Genomic DNA, 22,203 nt, shown 5'->3' with positions numbered 1-22,203 from the left:
ATTTTCTGTAGAGGGGGCGTCAAGACAACATATTGTAATTAGGATATACCACTATCACAAGAAACTTGCAACATGGGCAGGAGACAGACCTTGTTAGATTCGACAACATGTTGCTTTTGTGGCATCAAATGCTTAGCACAGCTTTAGTCCCTTTCCGATTGGCGGAGAGATCCTATCTTGGAAGAAGAAATTAGATGGTACCAGCTTCTTGGCGCAGCAGCGGCAACAATGTAAAGAGAGATCATACTTTTGGAAAGGCTTCATGCAGTAATCAGGGCACCACCAATTAACCCATTGATTGATTGATAGAATATCTTAATTTATTTCTTATGAAAAAAATTTATACTACTTAATTTATATCTTTCCATTTATACTATCTATTTTATATTTACGCATAAGGAAAGAAATATATAGGGATCAATTTTCTCCCTCAATTGTGCGCGTGAGTGTGCTCCATGCGGGTGGGTACACCGGGTTATTTTCTATTTATGCATAAGGAAAGAAATATATAGGGATCAATTTTCTCTCTCAATTGTGCGCGTGAGTGTGCTCCATGCCGGTGGGTATACCGGGTGGGTATGGTAGAAATTTTGGTGTAAAAAGTATTACGGTTTCGGTAGAAACATTTTCCTTCTATTAAAAAATAGGTCTCCACCCTCTTTCGTCAAATCTTTTGGCATGACAAGTGGGACCTCCGTGAGGGATACGGTGGGCCTAACCTTGGTGAGAAAAAGTTTTAATTGTTTTAATTTTTATAGTATAGATAGATAGATCATACTTTTCGGTTGTTCTGTTGCAGTTATAAATCAATTGCAAAATCTAAAAAAAATCATTCCCTCTTTTTTTGAAGCCTCTCATTTAGGTACAGTTGTACTATATGTTCATACATGTACGCACACCTATTCTACACACGCACGCTTCACTCACACCACACATATACAAACAAACCTACAACTATACTTAAATCGCTTCCATCTTAAGAGAAATGAAGGGGGCTAGCCCCGGTGAGAAACGCGGAATCCATCCGCGCCGGCCGCCCGCACACCTGCGGAGCAGACCACCCGAGCTATATGCTCGGTTCTCTCTCTTTTTTTTTCATATCATCCTTTCCTCCTTTTTTTTGATTCGGTGTAGAAGGATTCTCCCTTTTCATCTCGAGCGGATCGCAAATCCACGATGCACTAAAGAACAGCCCATCATAGGCCCGGCCCACATTACCATCAATAGGCCCGTTTATAACGACCGAACAACACTTCTTTCTGTTCAGCCGAATTGAGGCCCACCAGAGTACGAGCCCACCAGCTGCTGTGCCCCCACGGCCACGCTCTGCTCCTGAGGCCCTGACGCCGCCGTCGTCCAAACCACCGCGATCGCGGGAGCGGTGGGTGGCAGCGAATCGAGAAGCTTCCCTTCCCGGCGGCCATGTCGGCCTCGGCTACGGCTGCTGGCAGCGAAGCCGCCGGTCCACCGGAGGCGGCTGCGGCGGCGGGGGCGAGCAGGAAGGAGAAGCGGCGTGAGCGGAAGAAGGAGCGCCGCCGGAGGGCGCGGAGGGAGGCGGCGGCGCGGGCGCGGGCGGCGGATGCGCTCGCGGCCGACCCCGAGGAGGAGCGCCGCCTCCTCGAGCAAGAGGAGGCCGAGGCGGCTGCGGAGTCCGAGCGCGCGCGGCGCGCCTTCGAGGACGCCGAGCGCCGGTGGCTCGAGGCCGCCGCGGCGCGCGCTGCGGAGAAGGCGGCCGCCGCTGCCGCCGCGGCAGAGGAGGCCAGGGCTGCGGAGGCTTCCACTCGACAGAAGGTCAGCTCTTTCCCCTAACTTCTTAATCATCTTCGACGGAACTAGCGCCGTTAGCCAACAGCCAGTTTTGGTCTTTTTAATCCGAATATCAAATGCTTTCTCTTCATCAGCAGTGTTTTATCCAGCTATCGTAATGCAGTCATGCAGACGTTGATGAATTTGCTAGTGCATTTTTCGAAATTTAATGGACAAAAAACGCGGCCGGGGGGGGGGGTATGACGGCCCCACCGTTTTTCATTAAGAGGAAGCCTTGCGGCAACCGGCCGCGGAAAACCCCCCAAACCCTGGACTTTGCCAGCGAGGGGGATTTTATTGTGCGGTACACCGGGTTCGAGCCCGGGTGGGCAGCGTCCTCGGCGGGAGCGCTCACCAACTGAGCTATCGCTCAGTCCGCGAAATTTAATGGACAAACAGGCAAACATAGTGATCTCATTTGTTTATGGCTATTACAGTCTAAGGATGATCATGGAAACGAGTCAGAAGAAGATGGTGAATGGGAATATATTGAAGATGGACCAGCCGAGATCATATGGCAAGGAAATGAGATAATTGTGAAGAAGAAAAAGGTTAAAGTACCAAAAGGGGGCAAGGAAAAACCGCCAATTCAAGAGGTCATGTTTCTATTTCCTCATAAAGTTTCAGGGGCTCCTTATGGCTACTCCATGGGTTATATTTTTTTTTCATATTGTCTGAGGAGGACACTGGATGTTTTGCAGGAAGATAGACCTACATCAAATCCACTCCCACCACAATCTGTAGCTTTTGCTGCACAGAGGACGGAACCTCCCATGTCTGCTCAAGAAGTACTTGAGAAAGTTGCTCAAGAGACTCCAAATTTTGGAACAGAACAGGCATGCTCCACAGTTCTTCTTTTACATTAGGACAGGAAAGATGTCTTGTGTAGTTCTTAACTTCTTATGCTACAATGAAAAGAAAATACAATTCACTGTCTACCTTACATCTTGGCTTTGTTCTCTGTCGACAAGCGTCAACTTAACTTTCATGTCTGTTTTATTTTTTAGGATAAGGCCCATTGTCCATTTCACCTCAAGACAGGGGCGTGTCGCTTTGGAGTGCGCTGCAGCAGGGTTCATTTTTATCCTGATAAGTCAAGCACATTGTTAATGAAAAACATGTATAACGGTCCAGGCCTCGCTTTGGAGCAAGATGAAGGGCTTGAGGTTTGTTAGAGGACAATCTCTTGTGAATAACTTGGTATCCTGAAACTATTGTTTGTTTCCTTTACGAACTGGCAGAAGTATCAAATCATTTGCAGTTTCCAATTATTACTAAAGATTAGTCTTGCTCCAAGTTTTTTCTTGACATGCTGTACACTCATACCCGCGACAGATTCCATGTACCTCCTGTAATTCTCTTCAGAACTCCGGTTTGAGGCATACAATGATCTGGCCAGTTGGTTTCACTTGACTGAGGACGACTTGAACTTTGATCTGCTCATGTATCCTAAATTATAATGGTCTCTTGTTGATGTTGCTGAACTTTTTTCTGCTTCTTTTTAACTCTTAAAAACTCCCTTCCAATATTTGAAAATTGTAACTTGTCTTTGTGTCATTTATTAAGCAGCTCCTTGACAATTTTGATAGTAACTGGGAAATTTTAACGTTCAACTATTGAGGACTTATTCTTTTACTGGACATATTTGATGACCATTAGGGTGACAGGTGAATTTATTTTAACCCCTTTGAGCTGATAGAACTCATTCTGTCAGCAATGTAGTGCTAAATAGGCGCGTACTTATCCATTCCCCTTTTGGATTTTCTTCTCTTAGTTCTCAGTTTCTTCCCTTCTGCATACCCTAAGGTTTTTTCTTAATTGAAGTAATGAAGGGACACTGCACTAAGATGTTTGATATCTTCCTTTGCTTGAACTTTGAACTAATAAGTTTTTTCCTTTAACATTCTCCAGTTCACAGATGAAGAAATTGAACAGAGTTATGAGGAATTTTATGAAGACGTACATACTGAATTTCTGAAATTTGGTGAACTTGCCAATTTCAAGGTTCTTTGTGCCTCTTCTCTCTGAAATTACATGGTTTCCCTTTCACCTCGTGTTACCCTAAGCTTTCTTCCTAGCTTTGTATAATTGTTGCACTTAAGTATTATTAACATCTTCTCCGTGTTGTGGCTGCATTAATGATAAAAAAATAATCTTTTGTTGTTGGGGAGAATTAGTATACAATTAGTGTACTATATTGTTGGTTAGTTTTTTTAGCTTCTAGGTAAGGAAACTAGTATATAATAGTTCCATACTACTACCCTTTGCCATCTGTGTTATACTCTACTTCTGCAGACTTAGCCTTTGCCTAAGCATTTTAACTTCACCTTGCAATTCACATACATCATCTTAGGTCCCTTTCTACTTTCTATTTAGCAGACTGCACAGGATCCTGTAGTGGACCCCATTGGCTACTATGCGCTAAGTATAATTTAGACAAAAAATTGAATAAAATGATTCAGGTTGGTTGCCATTTTCACTGCCTTACTGGTGCTGGTAGCATCCAGAATCAGATACACAACTTTGAATTTAAATATTAAAGATTCAATAAAATTACTGGGGCTCTTCTAAATCATGGTGGTGGGAATTGAAACTCTAACTTTTCTCAAAGCTGTGTTTGTGTATTTTTTCCTCCCATACAATTACGGAACTGATTCCAGTTAATATTTTAGGTATGTAGGAATGGATCTTTCCATCTTCGAGGAAATGTTTATGTGCATTATAAATCATTGGATTCAGCTCTTCTTTCTTATAGCAGCATGAATGGGCGCTATTTTGCTGGAAAGCAGGTATTTGCTCTGTTCCAATCTTCAAGTTTTCTGGACAGACAGTTGTTATAGGCTAGAGCATTGTGATAAATCTGCTTATGTCTCAGAGAATTCTTCACCCTTAGATACTGCCGCGACTACTAGTAATAAACATTCTACTGTTTCATAAGCTAAGTTTGGATTTTTCCTGTGTTTTTAGATAACATGTGAATTTGTTGCTGTCACAAGATGGAAAGCTGCCATATGTGGTGAATACATGAGGTCAAAATACAAGGTACCTGAGTTTCTATCTGTCTTCCTTTATTCAATTTTGTTTGGTTTTATTTGACCTATATGAAACTTATCTGCAACATTGATATTTGCTAGAGGAGCACTCTCTAAAATTGAGAAACTAGTTCCGGATTACTGATGCAGTCAATGTGTTTTTTTTTCATCTCCTGTTTCACAGACATGTTCACATGGAGTTGCTTGTAATTTTATTCACTGCTTTCGCAATCCTGGAGGAGATTACGAGTGGGCTGATTGGGATAATCCTCCCCCTAGATACTGGATTAGGAAGATGGCTGCTCTTTTTGGTCCTACGGCTGATACCATTCATGACAAGCCAAGTGATACCCCAGCTTTTGAAAGGCCACAACGTTCAGACAGGAAAAGACTGAAAAATTCCAGTGACAGGTCCATGCTCAATATCTGTTAAATCATTTTACTTGGACATTTTTTGTTACACCTATAAGTACATGATATATGCTTAGTCATGATTTTGTTTCAATAGGTATGTTTCAAGAAGATCCTTGGATGAAGATGTGCATCCACATTCTTCCCGAGGTTATTCACGTAGTAGCCGCAGCATGAATTATGAGTACAGTCGGCATAGAAGAGGTTCTTCAGCATCAGATAGGCACCAAGGGCAAGATACTGTAGATACTAATGGCAGACAGTTCTCAATCACGGAAAATGAAAGTCATCCGCGCAAGCACAAGCATGAGGAAAGGCGCAGAAGTGATCATGGAGATGGAGGAAAATATGATGACAGAATTAGGTCTAGGAAGCACCGGTCTGATAGGCGTGAGCCTGGTTCTTCTGATTGGCCTTCAGACTTAACTGATACAGATGTAAGCAAGGACCCTTCAGGTGGCAAGTCCAGTAGCAGGTATGATGATCATGAAAAGAGCAGGAGGAAATCCTCGGAGGATCAGAGCCTCGAAGGACGCTGTACAGCGCACAAATCATCAGGGAAGGAACACAGCAGCAGAAGGGGCTCGAAACATGGTACAGAAGATGATTATTATGATGAGAAAGATGGTGGAAGAGGGAAATCTAGAAAACACAAGGATGGCAACAAATACTCTGATGACAGGTGGGTTGCTACGTATAGCGATGCTGATTCAGATGTTGAAAGATACCAGAGGTCAAGCAGTGGAGGCACTAAGTCTGGTAGGAAAGATGATGCTCATTCGGATGCAGAAGTTCGCCATCAGAGGTCAAGTAGAAGAAGAAAGGATGATAAGAGAAGAAGGAAGACTCACAGTGGAAACAAGCAGCTCAGCACTACTGAAGAGGATACCACTGATTCTGACACTAGAGATTTGAGCTCTGATTCATGGAGTTGCAGATCGAGAAGCAGTGAGGAGAATTTTTCCACACTCAGATCAAAGAGGAAGCGAAGTCAGAGTAAGGAGAAAGTCGAGTAGCTTGTACACAGATGTTCGTTTAGAGAGCACGGATAACCCCGTTTTTTTCACTCGTTTAACCCTGCTCTGTCATGCCCTCAGACCTCAGTATCACTTGTTAGAAATACATGTGCATCTTTATACAGAATGTGCTTTCCATTTTTGATACGCAACTATGTACATTTGCCGTTGCGTTTATTAGCTTTGTTCCTTGTTCCGAAGTCCAAATCCATTCTTCCCCATTTCTTGCGTTTTTTAGGTTTATTATTCCCGTTAGCTCACCGATAATAAGATGATCAACTCTTTTTTTCGCTGCAGCATATTCGGCTGGCTGCGGCTGCAGCTGTGAGCACCTTAAAATGACATGACATTGGATAGACATGACATTGGATATGCAAAACTGGAGCACCAAAACCTTTCGGTTACATAAGCAAGCCTCATGTCTTGCACAAAAGTTTTCGACCAACAGAAGGGCAGAAGTGGGTGAAAGGAAACATATGAGCTCAACACTATTGTCACAATAATTCCTAGACATATGACTCCAAAAAGTATCATGTGGGATCGTTATGCATTTGCACAAGGCGGGTCGGTACTGCCGGAACACCTAGAGGCATTGGGCAATCAGGATAAAGCTTCAGCTGATCAGCTTCCTTTCCTACCTCTTTGTTTTGTCATAAACCTCAATGTATCTCTTTGGGACGCCGTAATGGTCAACAAGGTGCTTTGCAAGATCGTCAATCACTCCACCTTGAACCAAGACCTCATACTGCCCCTTCTTACCTGAAATGATAGTGTAGATGCAATGCATCATATCCCTCGTACCAATCATTTGACTAGTGATAATCAGAATGAATTACAAATATCGGACAAGTTACCTGGAAGCTCAGCTGTGGTGGTGCTGCAAGCAAATTTCTTCTGAAGTTCAGACGCCAAGGAATCAGGATCCATTAAAAAGCATTCCAGTCCAGAAAGCCGAGTCATCTTCTTGTTCCCCTGCCTTCTTTCTGTCATGATCTGAATAGTTCTTATGGCACCCTTGCGTATGACCTCCTGAGTTCCTCTTGTTACTTTATGGTGAACTTGCATGCGGTTTAAAAGTGTTGACCCCAAATCCTTCTTGTGGATCTCAGTTGGATATGCTGAACCCTTCTTGATAGCTCCTTTGTACAATGCATCGCATAATGTAACATCAAGAATCACTTTGGCCTTGTCTGTAGGCTTAACCAAATTTTCCTTTTCGACGTACCTAAACTCACAGAAGAAAATGAACTTGAATGAAAAGTGAATAGACTGCACATCTTTACACTTCACAGAGACTTCAAAAGAATCAGTCACGTTGTCCATACAAAATAGTTGGGAGAGTGGAGAGACAAACCTGAAAACTACATCAGAAGCCTCTAATGCACTGTAATACTTCTCCATGTCAGCTTCGACAGCCATAAATATGGGTTTAACATGAGAACTTGGCTTATAAATCTCAGCAACTTCCAATTGTTTTGTGACACTACTTTCAGCAACAGACTTTTCCTGTTCAACAGGCTCCTGTACTCTCTTTTCCGGTTTAAAGGCCATGTAGTCTGGATGCTTCCGGTTGATACCTAGCAATATAACTTCCTTCTTATACTTATCCTCTTTTGCTGAAATCTGCAAAACATAGTGAATGATGTTGAGCAATGGAATGTATAAACCTTTTGACAACAAATGAAATTGGGTTTTAATATTTAATACAATTCCTACATCATTAGATTAGGTCCTGAACCATTTCATTGACTTATCATAATGCTCCTGCGAAGTGTTTAGGGACACTATTATATAATTTTTACATAAAAATAGGACGTAAATTTGCTACATATGATCCAAAAGAGACACTCCCAACTAAACTGAACATATCATATGCATATAAAAAGGTTAGGTCTTACAAGGCCAGATGAAGATTTCGATTGCAACCACTGGGATAGCTTTTTGTGTGATGACTTTTTAATATCAAGAGTAACACCTGGAGGCCTGCAGGGGAGTATGTGATTTGACCTGAAAAGAACAATAAACAGAAGACGAGACTGAATCCAAGTAATGAAAAAAAGGCAGAACATGCAAGCTATAAGTTGTTGCACCTGAATATTTTGCTAGTCACCCTGGCTATCCAACTTGTTTTACTTACAGAACTACCCACTTTATATGGCAATTTTATTTTTTTGTTGTGTGTGTGTGGTGGTGGTGGGGAGCAAAGCAATACCAGAGCCTAGCAGGATAGGATGGCCAAAGAAGGCATCAATAAAGGCCATCTACCATGGAGTAAAACATGTTTGCATCTATCAAAGGCCTTAAAAATGTCCTGGTGAAAAATATATCCTAGTTGTATCATAGGACAGCTGCTCGGATACAAGTTATAAAATTGAGAATAATAACAAAAAAACAAACATGAAAAAAAAATAAGCTGATTCATCAATATGTAAAACTGGAGCAAGAATATATACCATAGTGTACTTCCTGGCATGGGAAGGTCTTTTTCTTTTATGCTTGTGTACAGTGCTTGCAGAAGGCATTTGTCCAAAAGAGAATCAATTTCTTCAGTTGTCAAAGTCTGATGTTCCTTTTCATCAGGTGCCTGTTCGGCGGATTTATCTTCAGGCAGTTTGAGTTCATTTATACCATCAGTTATCTCTTCTGTAGCTTCATTGTGGATGCCAGGATCAGCAGTGTCTGAACTATCAACTGCTGCATCTTCACTTTCATGTGTGACTTCTGGAGTTCCTTCAGCTGAATCAGGAGATTGAGATGTTGAAACAAAATTTGGATCTTCAACAACAATGTCTTCAAAAAATCCTTCATTAGGGACATAACGAGCATCAGCTGAATCCCTGCAATAGTATTTGACAAATTAATTTACAAAAGAAAGGCTAAACTCATACGTATCCAGCCCAGGTCAGTGCACTTGCCATAACATATCCCTGTAGTAATGTAGAATCCTTAAAGCCTTGCCACGTAGCCCTGCCTTTAAGGCTTCAGTACTGCTCATAGTTGTGATCCCAACCTGACAATGCATAATGGCAACAAACATTGGATTTGAAATAATTGAATTCTAAGAGTTTAAAACTTTGGGTTGAAAATCTGAGAAACTTACAGCAATTGGCGCAGGGTTACCGGGAACTTTTACTGCCCATGGTTGACCAGCTTCAAAAGAATGAAACCCTTCTGGGGGTATGCTGATACCAGGAAACATCAGATCAGCACCACCAATCACATACCGTGAAACCTCACCACCCTTAAGCGTAAAAGCTGGCAACAGATGAGGGACCTTCCAGAGTGCATAAACTGCAATATGTGCAGCAGACGACCATACTCAGTTCATTTCGAATGCACAAGCTGTTGATTATTAAATGAAAAACCTAAAATAGTCAAAACTCAAAAAACAAGGAATTTATAGGTCAATCTGTAAGTCTGTTAACTCAAGCGGTGTCTAACAGAAGCGATGCCTTTTAGTAATTATGGATAGTACCTATACTTCATTGTGCTCACCATTTGCTCAAGCTTTATAAGTAGTCAGCTTATTTTCAAAATACAGAACATAACCAAGTATGTATTTATGAAACAAGTAAATTGCTGACAGCATAACAAAATTACAGAAAATCAACCTCCTGTTTCAGTAATAGAATTCAAAATAATTGTGATCACACTAAATTACAGTCTCTGATTGTTGACCATTCTTTTTCTCTTGCACATACTCAACAAGGAAGAAAGAATTTAAAAAAATAGTATTACAATAGCAAGAAAGTGCTGTAGCGCAAGTAGCAAAAGTTGTATTGAAGACGACAAGAAAACATCAATATGTAGATGAAAATAGAAACCTGTTGGAAACAGGTCGTGGCCTCTTGCATCAATGTTGAAGATCATTGGGAACTCCCCCTCTATCGCATATACAAGAGCATGATTTGGGTACTTAGCTAGTGTTATCTCACCCTATATATAAGCACACCACAACAAGTATCACAACAAATGTTAATTCAAAGATATAAAGCCATGAACAATACAGAACTGTATAAAATAACTTAAGTTCATGCAGTAGTACTTAAAATATAGTGGTGAGAGGGGCCTCCTCATGATGGTTTTCATTTATATAAAAAAAGAATTTCCCCTTGCTACACTAACATAAACATAAAAGATTTTTACTCCTGAGAAGGTTAAGGTAGGCTAGAGATAAAACTCAGTTAACATGCAAAATTACATGGTACTAAACATGGTATATAAGAAAAAGAAAATAGTCACCTTGGGAGGAAGAATGGCATCAAGATCAGCATCAGATGCCTGTGGAAACCTTTCCTTGGCAGTTCTTCTTAACTTCTTTTTGTCTGCTCCAGATAAGCGCTGTACAGTTTTCACATCAACTGGTTTCTTGAACATGGTTGACCAGACCACAGACAACAAGCTCTGAAAATATATTCATTACACATGCAGCCCCAATTACATGAGAAACCATGAAATATGAAAACTTAATTTAAAACTGTGTGGCCACAAATAAATGATGAAACAACCAGCCTGCACACAATTCATCTTCAGCAGGTGGGATCATAGTCATAGAAATTGGGGTCGAAGGTACTGTTCCTCGACCCAGAAATGTCGACCCCATCCCAGGAACGCGGGGTCATTTTCGTCCCCGCCTTGAAAAAACCTTTCACAAGGACCCTACCACTTTCACCGACCCCATCCACCTGGAAACTTTGTGACTATGGGTGGGGTTAGCAAAACATAGGAGGAATATTAAGAAAAATGCCAAGCTTGTATCCTCCTATGACCGCACTCATTGCCTGCCTAACAAATGATTTATATCAATAAATCTCCAAAATCCCCAAATTATAGAGTACACAGAGTACTTAGAATGGGTGCTACATGACACAATTCGTCCTATGATAATCCTACCAACCCCATTGTTCATATCCTCCACTTAGAACAATGCCCTGCTCGTTGAATTTACTTTCCATTTAATCAACCCGCAAATGGTCCACGAGCAAACTGCCAAGCTCATGACAGAGTTACAACGAACCTTCCACATCCCTACTCTTCCAATAACATGTTTATTGGGGCCCGACGAACCCAAGATATCACAGCAGACTACAATACATCGCACACACCAATCCGAGGACTCAGAATACGGCAAGCCTATCGATCGCGAAAGAAAGGGCAAAACTTCCCACTGTATCCGGAAGGGCTAACGAGTCGAGGGATCACAGCTGCTGGACTAGCCAAGCAGGGATGGGATTACAGACAGAGAGAGGCTTCCTTACCGCCGCCGGCGAGCGCGGGGCGAGGGCGGAGGCGGCGCGAGGGATCGGGAAGGTTCTCGAGACAGTCTCTGAAGGACGCTGCCCCCAAAACAAACCACGGCGGCGTGCGCACGTGCCGCTGCGGAAGGGAAGCACCGAAGCAGCACAAAGCCGTGGTGGGCCGCTAACCCTCACGTGAAACGGGCCGTGGCCCATGGGCCGACTTCACCAGAAGCATCGAGAACGAGCTGCCCTGGCCTTGCCTGCTACCACCAGTGGCGCTCGAAGCATCCGGGCGGCGCGGCGAGCGAGAGGATGACGGCGCCCAAGCCTGGCGGGGGAGCGGCGGCCGCGGCGCGGGCGGCCGCGGCGGGGCCCAGGACGGTGCTCATCACGGGGGTCAGCAGGGGGCTGGGCCGGGCGCTGGTGCTCGAGCTCGCGCGGCGCGGGCACGCGGTCGTCGGCTGCGGCCGCTCCGCCGAGCACCTCCGCTCCCTCGAGGCGGAGATCACGTCGTCGTCGCGCCACTTCCTCACCGTCGCCGACGTCGTAAGGCTCTGCTGCTCGTCGAATTACTGAAAGGAATTCCGCGTCGCAATTGCCGCGCTGCTTTCAAGGGCGTGAGCTGGTGACCTAGCTCCCCAGTTCGCCGGGCCGGATTCATTTTTAGTGCTAATTTTTGTTTGAGGCGTACCTGCCGCTGTCCTTTGGTTGAACTTTATCCTTCTATGAACTCTGACGGGTAGCGAGCGGAATCTCAATTACTAGGTTTTAGAGTCGAGCTGCAGTGCTGCTACATACTTGAACCAGCCGATTGGGGCTAAATGCATCCTGTTCTTTCACTCAGAACTTTGGATTATTGTTGTATAGATTGTTAAACTTCGTTGTTTAACTGCTAGCTTGATTGCTTGGGGTCCCTGCTTCTTGAATGCAAAACCATGCTGGTCACTGGTGTATAATAATACTGATGCTCTAGGAATTCCTTTTGCTCTACAATTTTACAATGTGATGCATGAAGCATACCGGGGGGGGGGGGGGGGGGGGGGGGGGGTTATTGCCTCAGCCTGCGTGCTAAACTGGTGGCCTGGTTGGAGCTGCTACTTAGGCTACGCTGTTTAAATACGAGTTGGGCTACATTATTAGTTTTGCTGACTTAGCAGTGAGATTGATGCTATGAGTGAATTCATTACCATATCAAACTCATGAATTAATGAAAATAACAATATTCCTGCTGATCAAATTTTTTATAACTTTAACCATCAATACATAAAGAATTAGTAAGTTGATATCCCAAGATTTTACCTAACATATTTGTTGGATATTAGTGAGATGAAGTAGAGTTCGCATTTACTGATGATGCTTTTAATTCTTTGTCTGGAGAAGCATTGCTTAAGTAACTTGACTCTTGCTTTCCCTGTTATTAAAACGACGTTTTCACGACGTGAAAACGACGTTTTCACGAGAAAACGTTCTTGTGAAACGGACGTTTAAACGTTAAAACGTCCGTTTAAACGTTAAAACGTCCATCGTTTCATTAAAATCTACCCTCCATTCGTTTCGTCGTTTTATCGTTTTAATAAGCCTGCTTGCTTTTAAATTGCTTGCTATGTTCAGACAATATCTAAAGTACTCTCCTTCTGATGCAGAGGTCTGACAGCAGTGTGGCTGAGTTGGCAAAAGCTGTTGTGGAAAGGAAGCAAGTTCCAGATATTATAGGTTTGTACTTTTTGTTTATTTGCAATTGTGTGAAGTATATTATGAAATTGCATATTTGTCCGCCCTTTCCAAATACTTGTACGAAGAGGATTTCCTGGATTCTAACTAGGTATTTTGACAGTAAACAATGCTGGTACGATAAACAAGAATAACAAGACATGGAATGTTCCAGCTGAAGATTTTGATATGGTGGTCGATACAAATATCAAGGGGACAGCAAATGTGCTTCGCCATTTTGTACCACTTATGATAGAGAAGAGACACGGGATTATAATCAATCTGTCCTCTGGTTGGGGAAGATCTGCTGCTGCAGAGGTCGGACATATCTCCATCAGATGCATTGTTGTGGTTTCTTTCTGTTATTTAAATTATCAATGCATTCTAAATCACATGTTTCTGTTACAGGTTGCTCCATATTGTGCTTCAAAATGGGCGATTGAGGGCTTGACACGCTCCTTAGCTAAGGAGCTGCCTCCGGGATTGGCAGCCATTGCTCTTAGCCCTGGTGTTGTGAATACTGACATGCTTACTTCATGCTTTGGGAGCTCAGCTGCATTATACCAAACAACTGAAACATGGTAAACCTCCCTGCCTTATGTTCTCCCTTGTGCGATTATAACAGAGCGATCAGCTCATTAGCTGAGCTCAAAATAAACTCTGAGCAAAATATAAGAGGTTTACTCGAGACATATGTAGTCAGACTGCATACGCTAAGAGATGGGAAATTACTATTACATACTCCCTCCATCCTGGAATATAGCTAGCTTTAGCATTTTTTAGACAGATTATGAGGGCTGGTGAATATACTCTATTGTCCTTGGTTAAATACCACAGTTGTGCAAGCAACAATCATGGCTCCATATCTGACGCAGCATGCCTTTCTAATATATTCTGACTTGTCAAACATGCATGTATTGGTCCCGAATCGGGTTGGCAGGCAAGAAACAGGCATGCAGGCTGTGAGGAAAGGGGCCAAGATCACAAAAATGATTCGTTCAGGCTGGTGGGGAAAGAGGTGATGAGGGGGTATTTTGGTCAGTTTATATGTACAAGGTGGTTTGAAAACTCCAAAGATAGTTATATTTGGGAAAAATTTTGAATGCTTAAGATAGCTATATTCCGGGACTAAGGGAGTAGCAAATTTAACCAATATTCTTAAGGCATTGCCTAGGCATACCCAAGGTGCTACAAGAGCCTAGTTACGCCTTATCGCCTAGGCGGCGCCTACCCAGGGTGCCACAGGACGCGTTATCACCTTAAGAACCATGAATTGAACACATCAACATGGCCCATTCAAATCTGCATTTATTATACAGTGACGTCCTATCACTGTACCAGACTACCAGTGATTTTAAGATGTATTTATATACTGTCAGTCGTCTTCAGCCTTATAGATAGAGAGCTTCCAGTGTCCTGTATACAGTCCAACCAACATTTTGGCAAATTCTGATGGGATAGTTAACCCCACTTTGTATGCTATCCAAACTTAAAGTTTGTCCATGTCTACAAGAGCATTCTCTGACAATTGAAGGGTGAAGCTTAAAACCTGACTGCTGAGTATCCTACTGAAGATTGGAGCCATTTCATTGCAAGACTTGATATTTATAAGTCTTGTCCCTTGGAGAATCCTGGCTGTGGGTGTGTGGTCCAATAATTGAATTGGCATATGCTGCATATGGCGGTGTGAATAATACTCCACTTTTTAAGCTTAATATGTGGGAAATAGTAATGTTAGGCTGCTTTGGTGTCTTAGTGACAACTAGCGCTTGGGATTATATGTGCTATGTTTCGTTGTGCACTAGTGTTCTTAAATTGCAGTTAGTGATCAGTAGCACTTACCAGATTGACCAATGTTCAATGGAATGTTGCTGTTTTTCAGGGCACCCAAGGCGGCTACGATGATACTAAGCCTTTCACACGATGACAATGGCGCCTCACTGACTGTATGAAGTGGTGAAAATTTTACACCGAGCTGATTGCTGAATGGGTTCTCTTGTAGTAGCCTGACATGTAGATTTCGCGAGATTACGGTGCTGTAAAATAGTAGCTGAGAATGTGCGTCTGCAGTCTGCACTCCAAATACCCTAGCCGCTGTCTGAACATATATTGTTGCAGTGACATTTACCTTCGATGGCCTATGGCATTTACTTCTTTAATTTTCCCCCATGCGTTGATGCTAGTAGCAAGAGAAACTGTGCGGGCCTGGGACTGGGAGACGGTCAGACGGAGGCGTTGCTCGTTCCGGTGGCACCCCCACGCCTGGCGACACGATCCGGTCTCCCGCCTGAAAAGGCTCGTATCAGTTGGTCCCATGACCCGCAGGAGAGCAGCCCCCATTCGCCTGTGGATACGAGTATACGGAGTATATATTATTCAAAAAAGTATACGGAGTATACCGTATATGACGCTGCGATCAATCAGGCAGATCCATGCATGCCGGCGGCTGCGCCGCTCCGCCATTGCTGCGCTCGCTTTTGATCGTTCGATGCGTAGTAATTGCATCGGAGCCCAGCAGGAGTGGCCACCGCCGGCAATCCACGGAAAAGGGGTAAAGGCTGCACCGTTCTTGGTTGCTTCAGAACTTCAGAGTTGAAGACCAAACCCTGCTGCGTAGATTGTGGAGTTTTGAGTTTTTCGGCCAGAAATCTGACCTCTCTGGGTCTTCAAGGCGCACACGAACATGATCCACTTTGCTACGGTACACGATTGCCTGTGATCAGCTCTGTGCCTGCCTGCCACGGCGGAGGGAGGATCTGGGCAGCTCGCCGATTACTGCTTCCGACACAACTACATGTCTACACCTACTACTGCCCTCTCTTTAGAAGAATAATCAGAATGCGCTATGGAGGATTCTTGTAGGTGGAAGAACTAGGAGATAGACAGGATATAGTTATTTTTTCCTTAAAAAAAGGAATTAGTTTCCTGCCTCTCCGGCCACGCACAATCTTGATGGCGAGGGTATAGATGCCAAAAAAAAGGTGTTTTAAGGAATCATGTTTGTTGCAATTTGGCGTGTTGGATTGTCAGGCTATCCGCACGGGTGCGGTAAAGGGCCCTGCAGGATGAGGATAGCGGATGGAGGCGCTGCAGCGGATACGCTATGCTACATCCTTGGGGTCCTCCAAATCAAGCAGAATAGCGTGCGTCCGCTACGTCCGCGCCGGCCCAACCTCGTCGCTGCTGCCGTTGCTATCCCGAGAGAGAGAGATAGAGAGAGGAGCCACCGCCATCGACCCGAGGCTCCACCACTGACCTCCTTCGCTGGAGCTCGCAGCCCGCCCGCTTGCTGCCATTGCTTCCCCGTGCTGGACGGCACTCCCGTCTCCACGCCACCGCCTCAGAGCCGCGGATGGGAGCCTCCAAGCCTCCAGAGCCGTGCTCGCCCGCCGCTGCACCGGCGGAGGGAGGCATGGAGCTCAAGTGCCGAGGAGGACGCTCGGCGGATGGAGCGCCGAGGAGCTAGAGCTGCCCAGATCTGTGGTGGAGGGAGCACCGAGGAGCTCTGCCCAAATCCGCGACGGAGATACGAGGATAGTGAAGAGAATTTTGATGATCATAATGGAATATTTATTTTAAAGAATAAATTTAGAATATAACGAGTGCGGATAACTTCAATCCTTAATCCCACGCACACCACGCCAACTAAACAGGCAAAATTATACGGCCCATGGTCGAATCGGCATAGTAGGACGACGATAGAGAAACTGAAACGCATTGACAGTACTGCACATTGACGAATATAGTGGCCACTCTCGTACAACTTTTCTTCTCTCCTAAAAAATTGCCCATAAAAGAAAACATCCTGAGTTACCACCACACACAGATCGAGGTCGTAAGTACTGGTTCCTGAATATGATGTTCCGAGTCCGAGAGGCGCAGTACACCGTACACGACCGCGAGACCTTGGAGTGGCACTCTGCCTCCCCCGTTCTCCAGATCCTCGTGTCGGCTACGGCAGATCTCGCCGCCCCGCCCCCCGCCCCCCCAAACCCCCCTGCCTGCGCGCGTCCCCAACCCCAATCATCCTCCTCCTAATCGCTTTCCGGATTATCCGCCTCTTCTTCCTCCTGGGCGCGACCCCGCCGGGGGAGTAATTGCCACCATTGCTGCGCTCCTGCCATGGCGCCAGGACTCGCAGTCACGCGGCCTGTACAGCAAGCAGCCGCCTCGCAGTCGCAGATCCTCCAGCCGGCTGGGTTTTGGATGCAGCCCCTGCCGCGTCCTAGACTGCGCCGATTCAATGGCGTGGCAGGCCGGCCATGGACGGAGGAGGTCAGTGCAGGCTGCAGCAGAGCGTGGCGTGCATGCGTGAGCAGTGTGGTTCGCCAAGGTCAGTTCCTGTGCTCCTCCGCTGTGGCTGGCTCTGTGCCTTCCGCAGTGTACGCGCCTGGAATCTTTCATGGTAGTACGAGAAAACGTTATTGCCGTCAGTCTGAACAGGCGCTAGGTTGTTTCTTTTCTTGGACGGATTTTATTTCCATTCTGTTTTTTTTCACTAGCTTAAAAAAATGTTTTGTCTCAAGACAAAAGAAAAACATAACTTGACCATGATTTTAGCTTGAGAAGCTTCAATCTCTAGATTTTGGCAGAGTTGCTCGTGGGAAGTTCGCGATGTCGAGGTGCATGGTTCTGCTTCCATTGAGAATTTGAGATGCATGGCAACGGGCAAGGTGGAGACTTCGCACTGCACTGCCAGCGAGGACAACAGTGTGGCATCGACCAGCTGTGGTGGCCACATAGAGCTCGGCACGTGTCGTGGTTTGTCTTACTAGTCGCAGAGCTCCGCTAGTGTTTGTTTTGTTTTCTTCTTCATGCGGATAGTTTTTTAGCCCTATTGCATTTCTTTTGTTATCTTAACTGTAGTAGGCACTGTCTCATCAAAAAAAAAAGTATCTAGCTCATTTCTACCATTTTTAACCTTTTTCCCCACATGAAAAATCTAGACTTCCACACCAAACAATTTTTTTTTTCTGAAAACCAAGCTGAATGATCACAAGATTAATGAAGTCCAGTCTCAACTCTCAATTGCACCCTTGAGAAAAAGAATGTATAGAACAATATTTCCCCTGGTTTTAGGAACCTCCTATATCCATCCATTAACAGTTGCTATCACAAGGATTTCCTTTGTTTGTCCAGTTAGATTGCAGTGATCTATATTCCGGCCAACTATGCTCGTCAATAGCAGGAGGACCCAAATGTTTGAACAAAGATTGTACTGATGTGATTGTATTCATTACCATTTCCCCTAAGATGATTACAGCGTCATATCTCGGTCAACTCATGCTGTTTCTTTTCTCATGCAGTGTGAGGTTCAGAGCAGGTGAACGTCTGCGTCCACCCACCATAAGAAATGGTAGAGAAGCTGTCCCTGGCCAGTTGCATCAGCAGATCAAGCCGATATCTCCATTAACAAAGACACTAGATACCCTCTCAAATCATGTAACATATACAATCAGCAAAAGGGGATATCATCACATTTTTGCCGCCGTTCTTCTGATCTTCTCCCAGGAGAAGCGACGCTCAAAGGACCGGAGCTAGATTAACCCGAACCGCGCGCTGTTAGGGCCTCCAAGCAAACAATAATCTACCTAGGAACAGCTGCAGAAAACTGAAATATAGGGAGCAATGCCGAGGAGGAACTAGCTCCTCATGCCTGAATTACAAGGAAAATTAAATTAAAAGCTTGCAACCTTAGTTACACACATACTGCTTGGTTTTAAGTCTCAGGATGACCACAGGGAGAGGAAGGAGCCACTGGACCATCTGTGGAGGAGCTCACCCAAGCACAGCACCGCGTATGCGACCAGGATGAACTTGAAAAGGAACTGGAAGTAGTGTGACAGCTCGGTGCTGGAGGCATTCAGCACCTGTAGAGAAAACAGCACAAACCATTCTTTCATCAGTGTTTTGACAAGTTGATGTGCTCGTAAAGAAACGGCAGGAAATGGTAAAAGCTCTTGCCATGGCTAGTCTTGCAATTTGTGATCTCTGTTCGGACGTGGCCTTCTTGGCGATTTGATCAGAGGGCATCGTCCTCCTGCCGCTCAAGCTCTTGCACTCAGCTTCATCTGCGTCCTTGGGCTTGGCGGAGTTCGAGCAGTTGCGCAGGCGCTGCACGTCCTTGGACTTGAGGGGCTTGAGGATGAAATCCTCAGCACCGGCTGTTAAGCATCTGCTTTATTCAAAGAGGTGGTGGGCCTGTTAGTGATGATGTGCAATGCAAATCTAATCCCTTTTCTTCTGAAAAGCCGGGCAAATCTAGCTTTCAGAAAGGGGCCTAAAACCATGCGCAGAACATAGTCAGAGCCTCAGAGAGGGCAAAAGCGGCTTTCCGTTCGCGTATATAACGGCATCTGCTTTGCACAATATGATGAGGGTGGGGAAAGCCAAAGGGGAAGAATTTCACCTGCTGATCCGCTGGGGCTCATTCTCCGACGACATTACGACCACCGGGATCGGGTTCGGGGAGCTCAACGCCTGACAGTTGAAAGGTTTAGCATCTGATTCAACTGAAATAAGTCAAATGAAGGATGGAACAGGATGATGGTTCTCCGGTACCTTGATGGCCCTGAGAAGGTCATAGCCAGTCATCTCCGGCATGCAGTAGTCAGTGAGCACGATGTCAACGGTTGGCTCCTGCAAAACAATTCGGAGAAGCCCATCTCAGAGTTTGTTCAATTCATCTCTGCACTTGCAGTCAAAGATTTGAGCTCATGTGTTCGTATGCTAGTCCATTTATCAGAACACGTACTTGAGCAGGGTCATTGCACAACAACACGCTTCTAATGAACAAGTACAGTGTTAAATATAGATATATCATTCTTGAACAAAAGAGGGACCAGGTTACTCATTGCTGTACGGTGGCAGGAGTTCTATTCTATCCATCCATCTCCATAGGTATGTTACCAATCAAGTAAAATTTCATTTCTCTACTAGTCCTAGCCTTCATTTAGTCATTGAAGTTCCCAGTTTAAAAAAAAGGAGACAGCTTTGCATCTGCAGATTCGAACGGTGATGCGTGATTGGCCGAGTACATGGACTTGGGTCGTGCATTTCAGTACTCACATTAGCGTCAGTATCAGATGAACCCAGCTTCCCTTGCCCCTTCGGCCCGAGAAGCTCCATCGCCTTCTTGCCGCTGTCAACGGCGGTAACTGAAGAAGAAGAAGATGGAGCGGAATCAATCTCTCAATTCAGATTACAGGAATGAAAACTAACAGCTGAGCGATACGTTTCTTAGCATAAAGGCACCAGCCACAATGGACAAGCACTGTATCGGCAGGTTAAAGAAACTGACAGATGAATGGATGGAACATGAACACAAGGGTCAGAGGTGGCCTGGCAGGATCAGGAATTCACGATAGCAGGTCTTCTGCCTGTATTTCTCAGCTGGATTAGTCTCCAACCATTGTCCCATTCCACGAACAGCACGATCGAAGCGGCACAAATGAAACACTTGTTCTAATTTCTGCGAAGATAGCCGCGCGCGCGCCGAGGAAGGGCCATGAACAGAAGAAAAGCCGCGAAATGGGCGGGCAAGGAAGGGAGGCAGGTGGTGCGGCGTTAGCGAAGGAGTAGGAGCTGACCGTGGAATGGCGCGGCGCCGCCCTTGTGGTTCCGGAGCAGCAGCTCGACGACCTTCCGGTCGACGGGGGAGTCGTCCACCACCAGCACCCTCACCGCCGCCGCCGGGTTCCCTTCTCCTGCCGCTCCCATCCTTGCTCCAGGCGCGCACGTCATGGGGGCGGGGGCGCTTCTTTCCTCTGCTCTGCTCGCAGTACCGTGGCGAGCGAGATGAACTAACCAAGACGAGGAGTCCAGGAAAAACCGCGCGGCTGAACCGGTAAATAAGGCGAAGGATGGCGATGAGAGAGAGAAAATTTTTGGGTTACGACACTGTAGTATGTTTCGTTTTTATTTGATAATTAATGTCCAATCATGGATTAATTAACGTCGTTAGATTCATCTCGTGGTAATCAGTCAGACTGTGTAGTTAGTTATTTTTTTAAACTACATTTAATACTTCATGCATGTGTTAAAAAATTCGATGTGACGGAAAAATTTGGAACTTTTTGGGAACTAAACGCGGCCGAAGACGAGGAGCTCTCCCTCCGTAATCCGGGTCACAGTCTATTCACAGTGCAGGACAGAGAGACGGTGGAGAGAGAACACTGAGGGTGTGTTCATGGAACGCAAATTTTTTTATGAAATCTTACTAATTTGAAGTACTAAATGAAATCTATTTACAAACTTTTTGCACAGATGAGTTGTAAATCGCGTGACGAATCTAATAATACTAATTAATCTATGATTAATCAATAATTAGCGGATGATTACTGTAGCATCGCTGTTGCAAATCATAGATTAAGTAGGCTCGTTAGATTTGTCTCGCGATTTACAGCCCATTCATGCAAAAAAATTTATAAATAAACTTCATTTAGTACTCTATACATGTGTCGAAACATTTAATATGACGTTTTTTTGTGTTTACGGGGTTTATGGAAACAGAGCCTGAGCTCCTCCGAAACCGTGGAGCAGAGCAAAGGGAAGGGAAGGGGAGGAGAGCCAGCAAAAGAAGAGGAGAGGGGGAGGGTGTGGGCCCCGCGCGGGGTGGGAGGATGGTGGGCCCGCGGAAATGCTTTCCTCCGGATTTGCTTGTCGGGGGCGAATCTCTCTCCCCACCCTTTGCTCGCTTTCTTTCTACCTTCCTCCTCTCTCCCTTCTTTTTTTTCTTCCGAAAATCAAATGGTAATAATAATGAGGTTGAGATTATGAGACCGTATATTTTTTCGATAATGAATGCCGAGGACGTACACAGCGCATGAGACCGTATGAGCTGACAGTGATCTCGTTTTAATTGCAAATACGCAGCCGGATCGTATCATCGTAAGTCCAAGATGGTAGGGCACGCCGTGACAGGGAAACAAGATGTGGATAACCGCAACCGGGTTTCAATTTTTCTTTTTCTTTTTTTTTCCTCCTTCT

The 22,203-nt window shown here is 44.9% G+C and overlaps 4 protein-coding genes and 1 long non-coding RNA gene across 9 annotated transcripts; 3 read left to right on the top strand and 2 right to left on the bottom strand.

Annotated features, from left to right (window-relative positions):
* The first annotated feature begins 1,327 nt into the window (after positions 1-1,327).
* LOC120656077 (zinc finger CCCH domain-containing protein 16-like) lies at positions 1,328-6,445 on the top strand. Of its 2 annotated transcripts, none has more exons than XM_039934080.1 (9): positions 1,328-1,791; positions 2,244-2,402; positions 2,508-2,642; positions 2,814-2,972; positions 3,718-3,810; positions 4,479-4,595; positions 4,774-4,848; positions 5,023-5,249; positions 5,327-5,784. In XM_039934080.1, exons 1-9 carry the CDS (start codon positions 1,423-1,425, stop codon positions 5,424-5,426), a joined length of 1,434 nt encoding a protein of 477 aa, XP_039790014.1. In that variant the 5' UTR covers positions 1,328-1,422; the 3' UTR covers positions 5,427-5,784. The 2 variants fall into 2 exon arrangements, with proteins under 2 accessions (XP_039790014.1, XP_039790013.1); XM_039934079.1 differs by having other exon boundaries at positions 1,338-1,791; positions 5,347-6,445.
* Positions 6,446-6,609: 164 nt separating this feature from the next.
* On the bottom strand, positions 6,610-11,733 carry LOC120656079 (eukaryotic translation initiation factor 2D-like). 4 transcript variants are annotated; one of them, XM_039934085.1, is made up of 11 exons: positions 11,524-11,601; positions 10,774-11,046; positions 10,508-10,669; positions 10,090-10,201; positions 9,366-9,556; positions 9,181-9,275; positions 8,719-9,102; positions 8,164-8,272; positions 7,620-7,888; positions 7,120-7,490; positions 6,610-7,024 (listed from the first exon to the last, which is right to left on the bottom strand). In XM_039934085.1, the coding sequence occupies exons 3-11, from the start codon at positions 10,640-10,642 to the stop codon at positions 6,900-6,902; spliced, it is 1,791 nt and encodes a 596-aa protein (XP_039790019.1). In that variant the 5' UTR covers positions 10,643-10,669; positions 10,774-11,046; positions 11,524-11,601; the 3' UTR covers positions 6,610-6,899. The 4 variants fall into 4 exon arrangements, with proteins under 4 accessions (XP_039790019.1, XP_039790020.1, XP_039790017.1 ...); XM_039934086.1 differs by having other exon boundaries at positions 10,774-10,965; positions 11,524-11,593; XM_039934083.1 differs by lacking the exon at positions 10,774-11,046 and having other exon boundaries at positions 11,524-11,733.
* LOC120656081 (NADPH-dependent pterin aldehyde reductase) lies at positions 11,729-15,374 on the top strand. The gene is made up of 5 exons (XM_039934088.1): positions 11,729-12,051; positions 13,149-13,218; positions 13,340-13,533; positions 13,624-13,796; positions 15,098-15,374. The coding sequence occupies exons 1-5, from the start codon at positions 11,818-11,820 to the stop codon at positions 15,165-15,167; spliced, it is 741 nt and encodes a 246-aa protein (XP_039790022.1). The 5' UTR covers positions 11,729-11,817; the 3' UTR covers positions 15,168-15,374.
* Positions 15,375-16,590: 1,216 nt separating this feature from the next.
* Positions 16,591-18,694, top strand: LOC120656084. The gene is made up of 2 exons (XR_005667811.1): positions 16,591-17,548; positions 17,798-18,694. It is a non-coding gene; the product is annotated as an uncharacterized LOC120656084 (long non-coding RNA).
* LOC120656080 (two-component response regulator ORR2-like) lies at positions 18,417-21,060 on the bottom strand. The gene is made up of 6 exons (XM_039934087.1): positions 20,805-21,060; positions 20,284-20,372; positions 19,777-19,854; positions 19,625-19,695; positions 19,180-19,390; positions 18,417-19,085 (listed from the first exon to the last, which is right to left on the bottom strand). Exons 1-6 carry the CDS (start codon positions 20,956-20,958, stop codon positions 18,942-18,944), a joined length of 747 nt encoding a protein of 248 aa, XP_039790021.1. The 5' UTR covers positions 20,959-21,060; the 3' UTR covers positions 18,417-18,941.
* Between the last annotated feature and the right edge of the window lie 1,143 nt (positions 21,061-22,203).

Source organism: Panicum virgatum, chromosome 1N (genome assembly GCF_016808335.1).
Source record: "Panicum virgatum strain AP13 chromosome 1N, P.virgatum_v5, whole genome shotgun sequence".
In the NCBI taxonomy this organism is placed as follows: Eukaryota; Viridiplantae; Streptophyta; class Magnoliopsida; order Poales; family Poaceae; genus Panicum; species Panicum virgatum.
The sequence above is the reverse complement of the archived record's forward strand: the minus strand, read 5'-3'. Positions and strand labels throughout refer to the sequence as shown.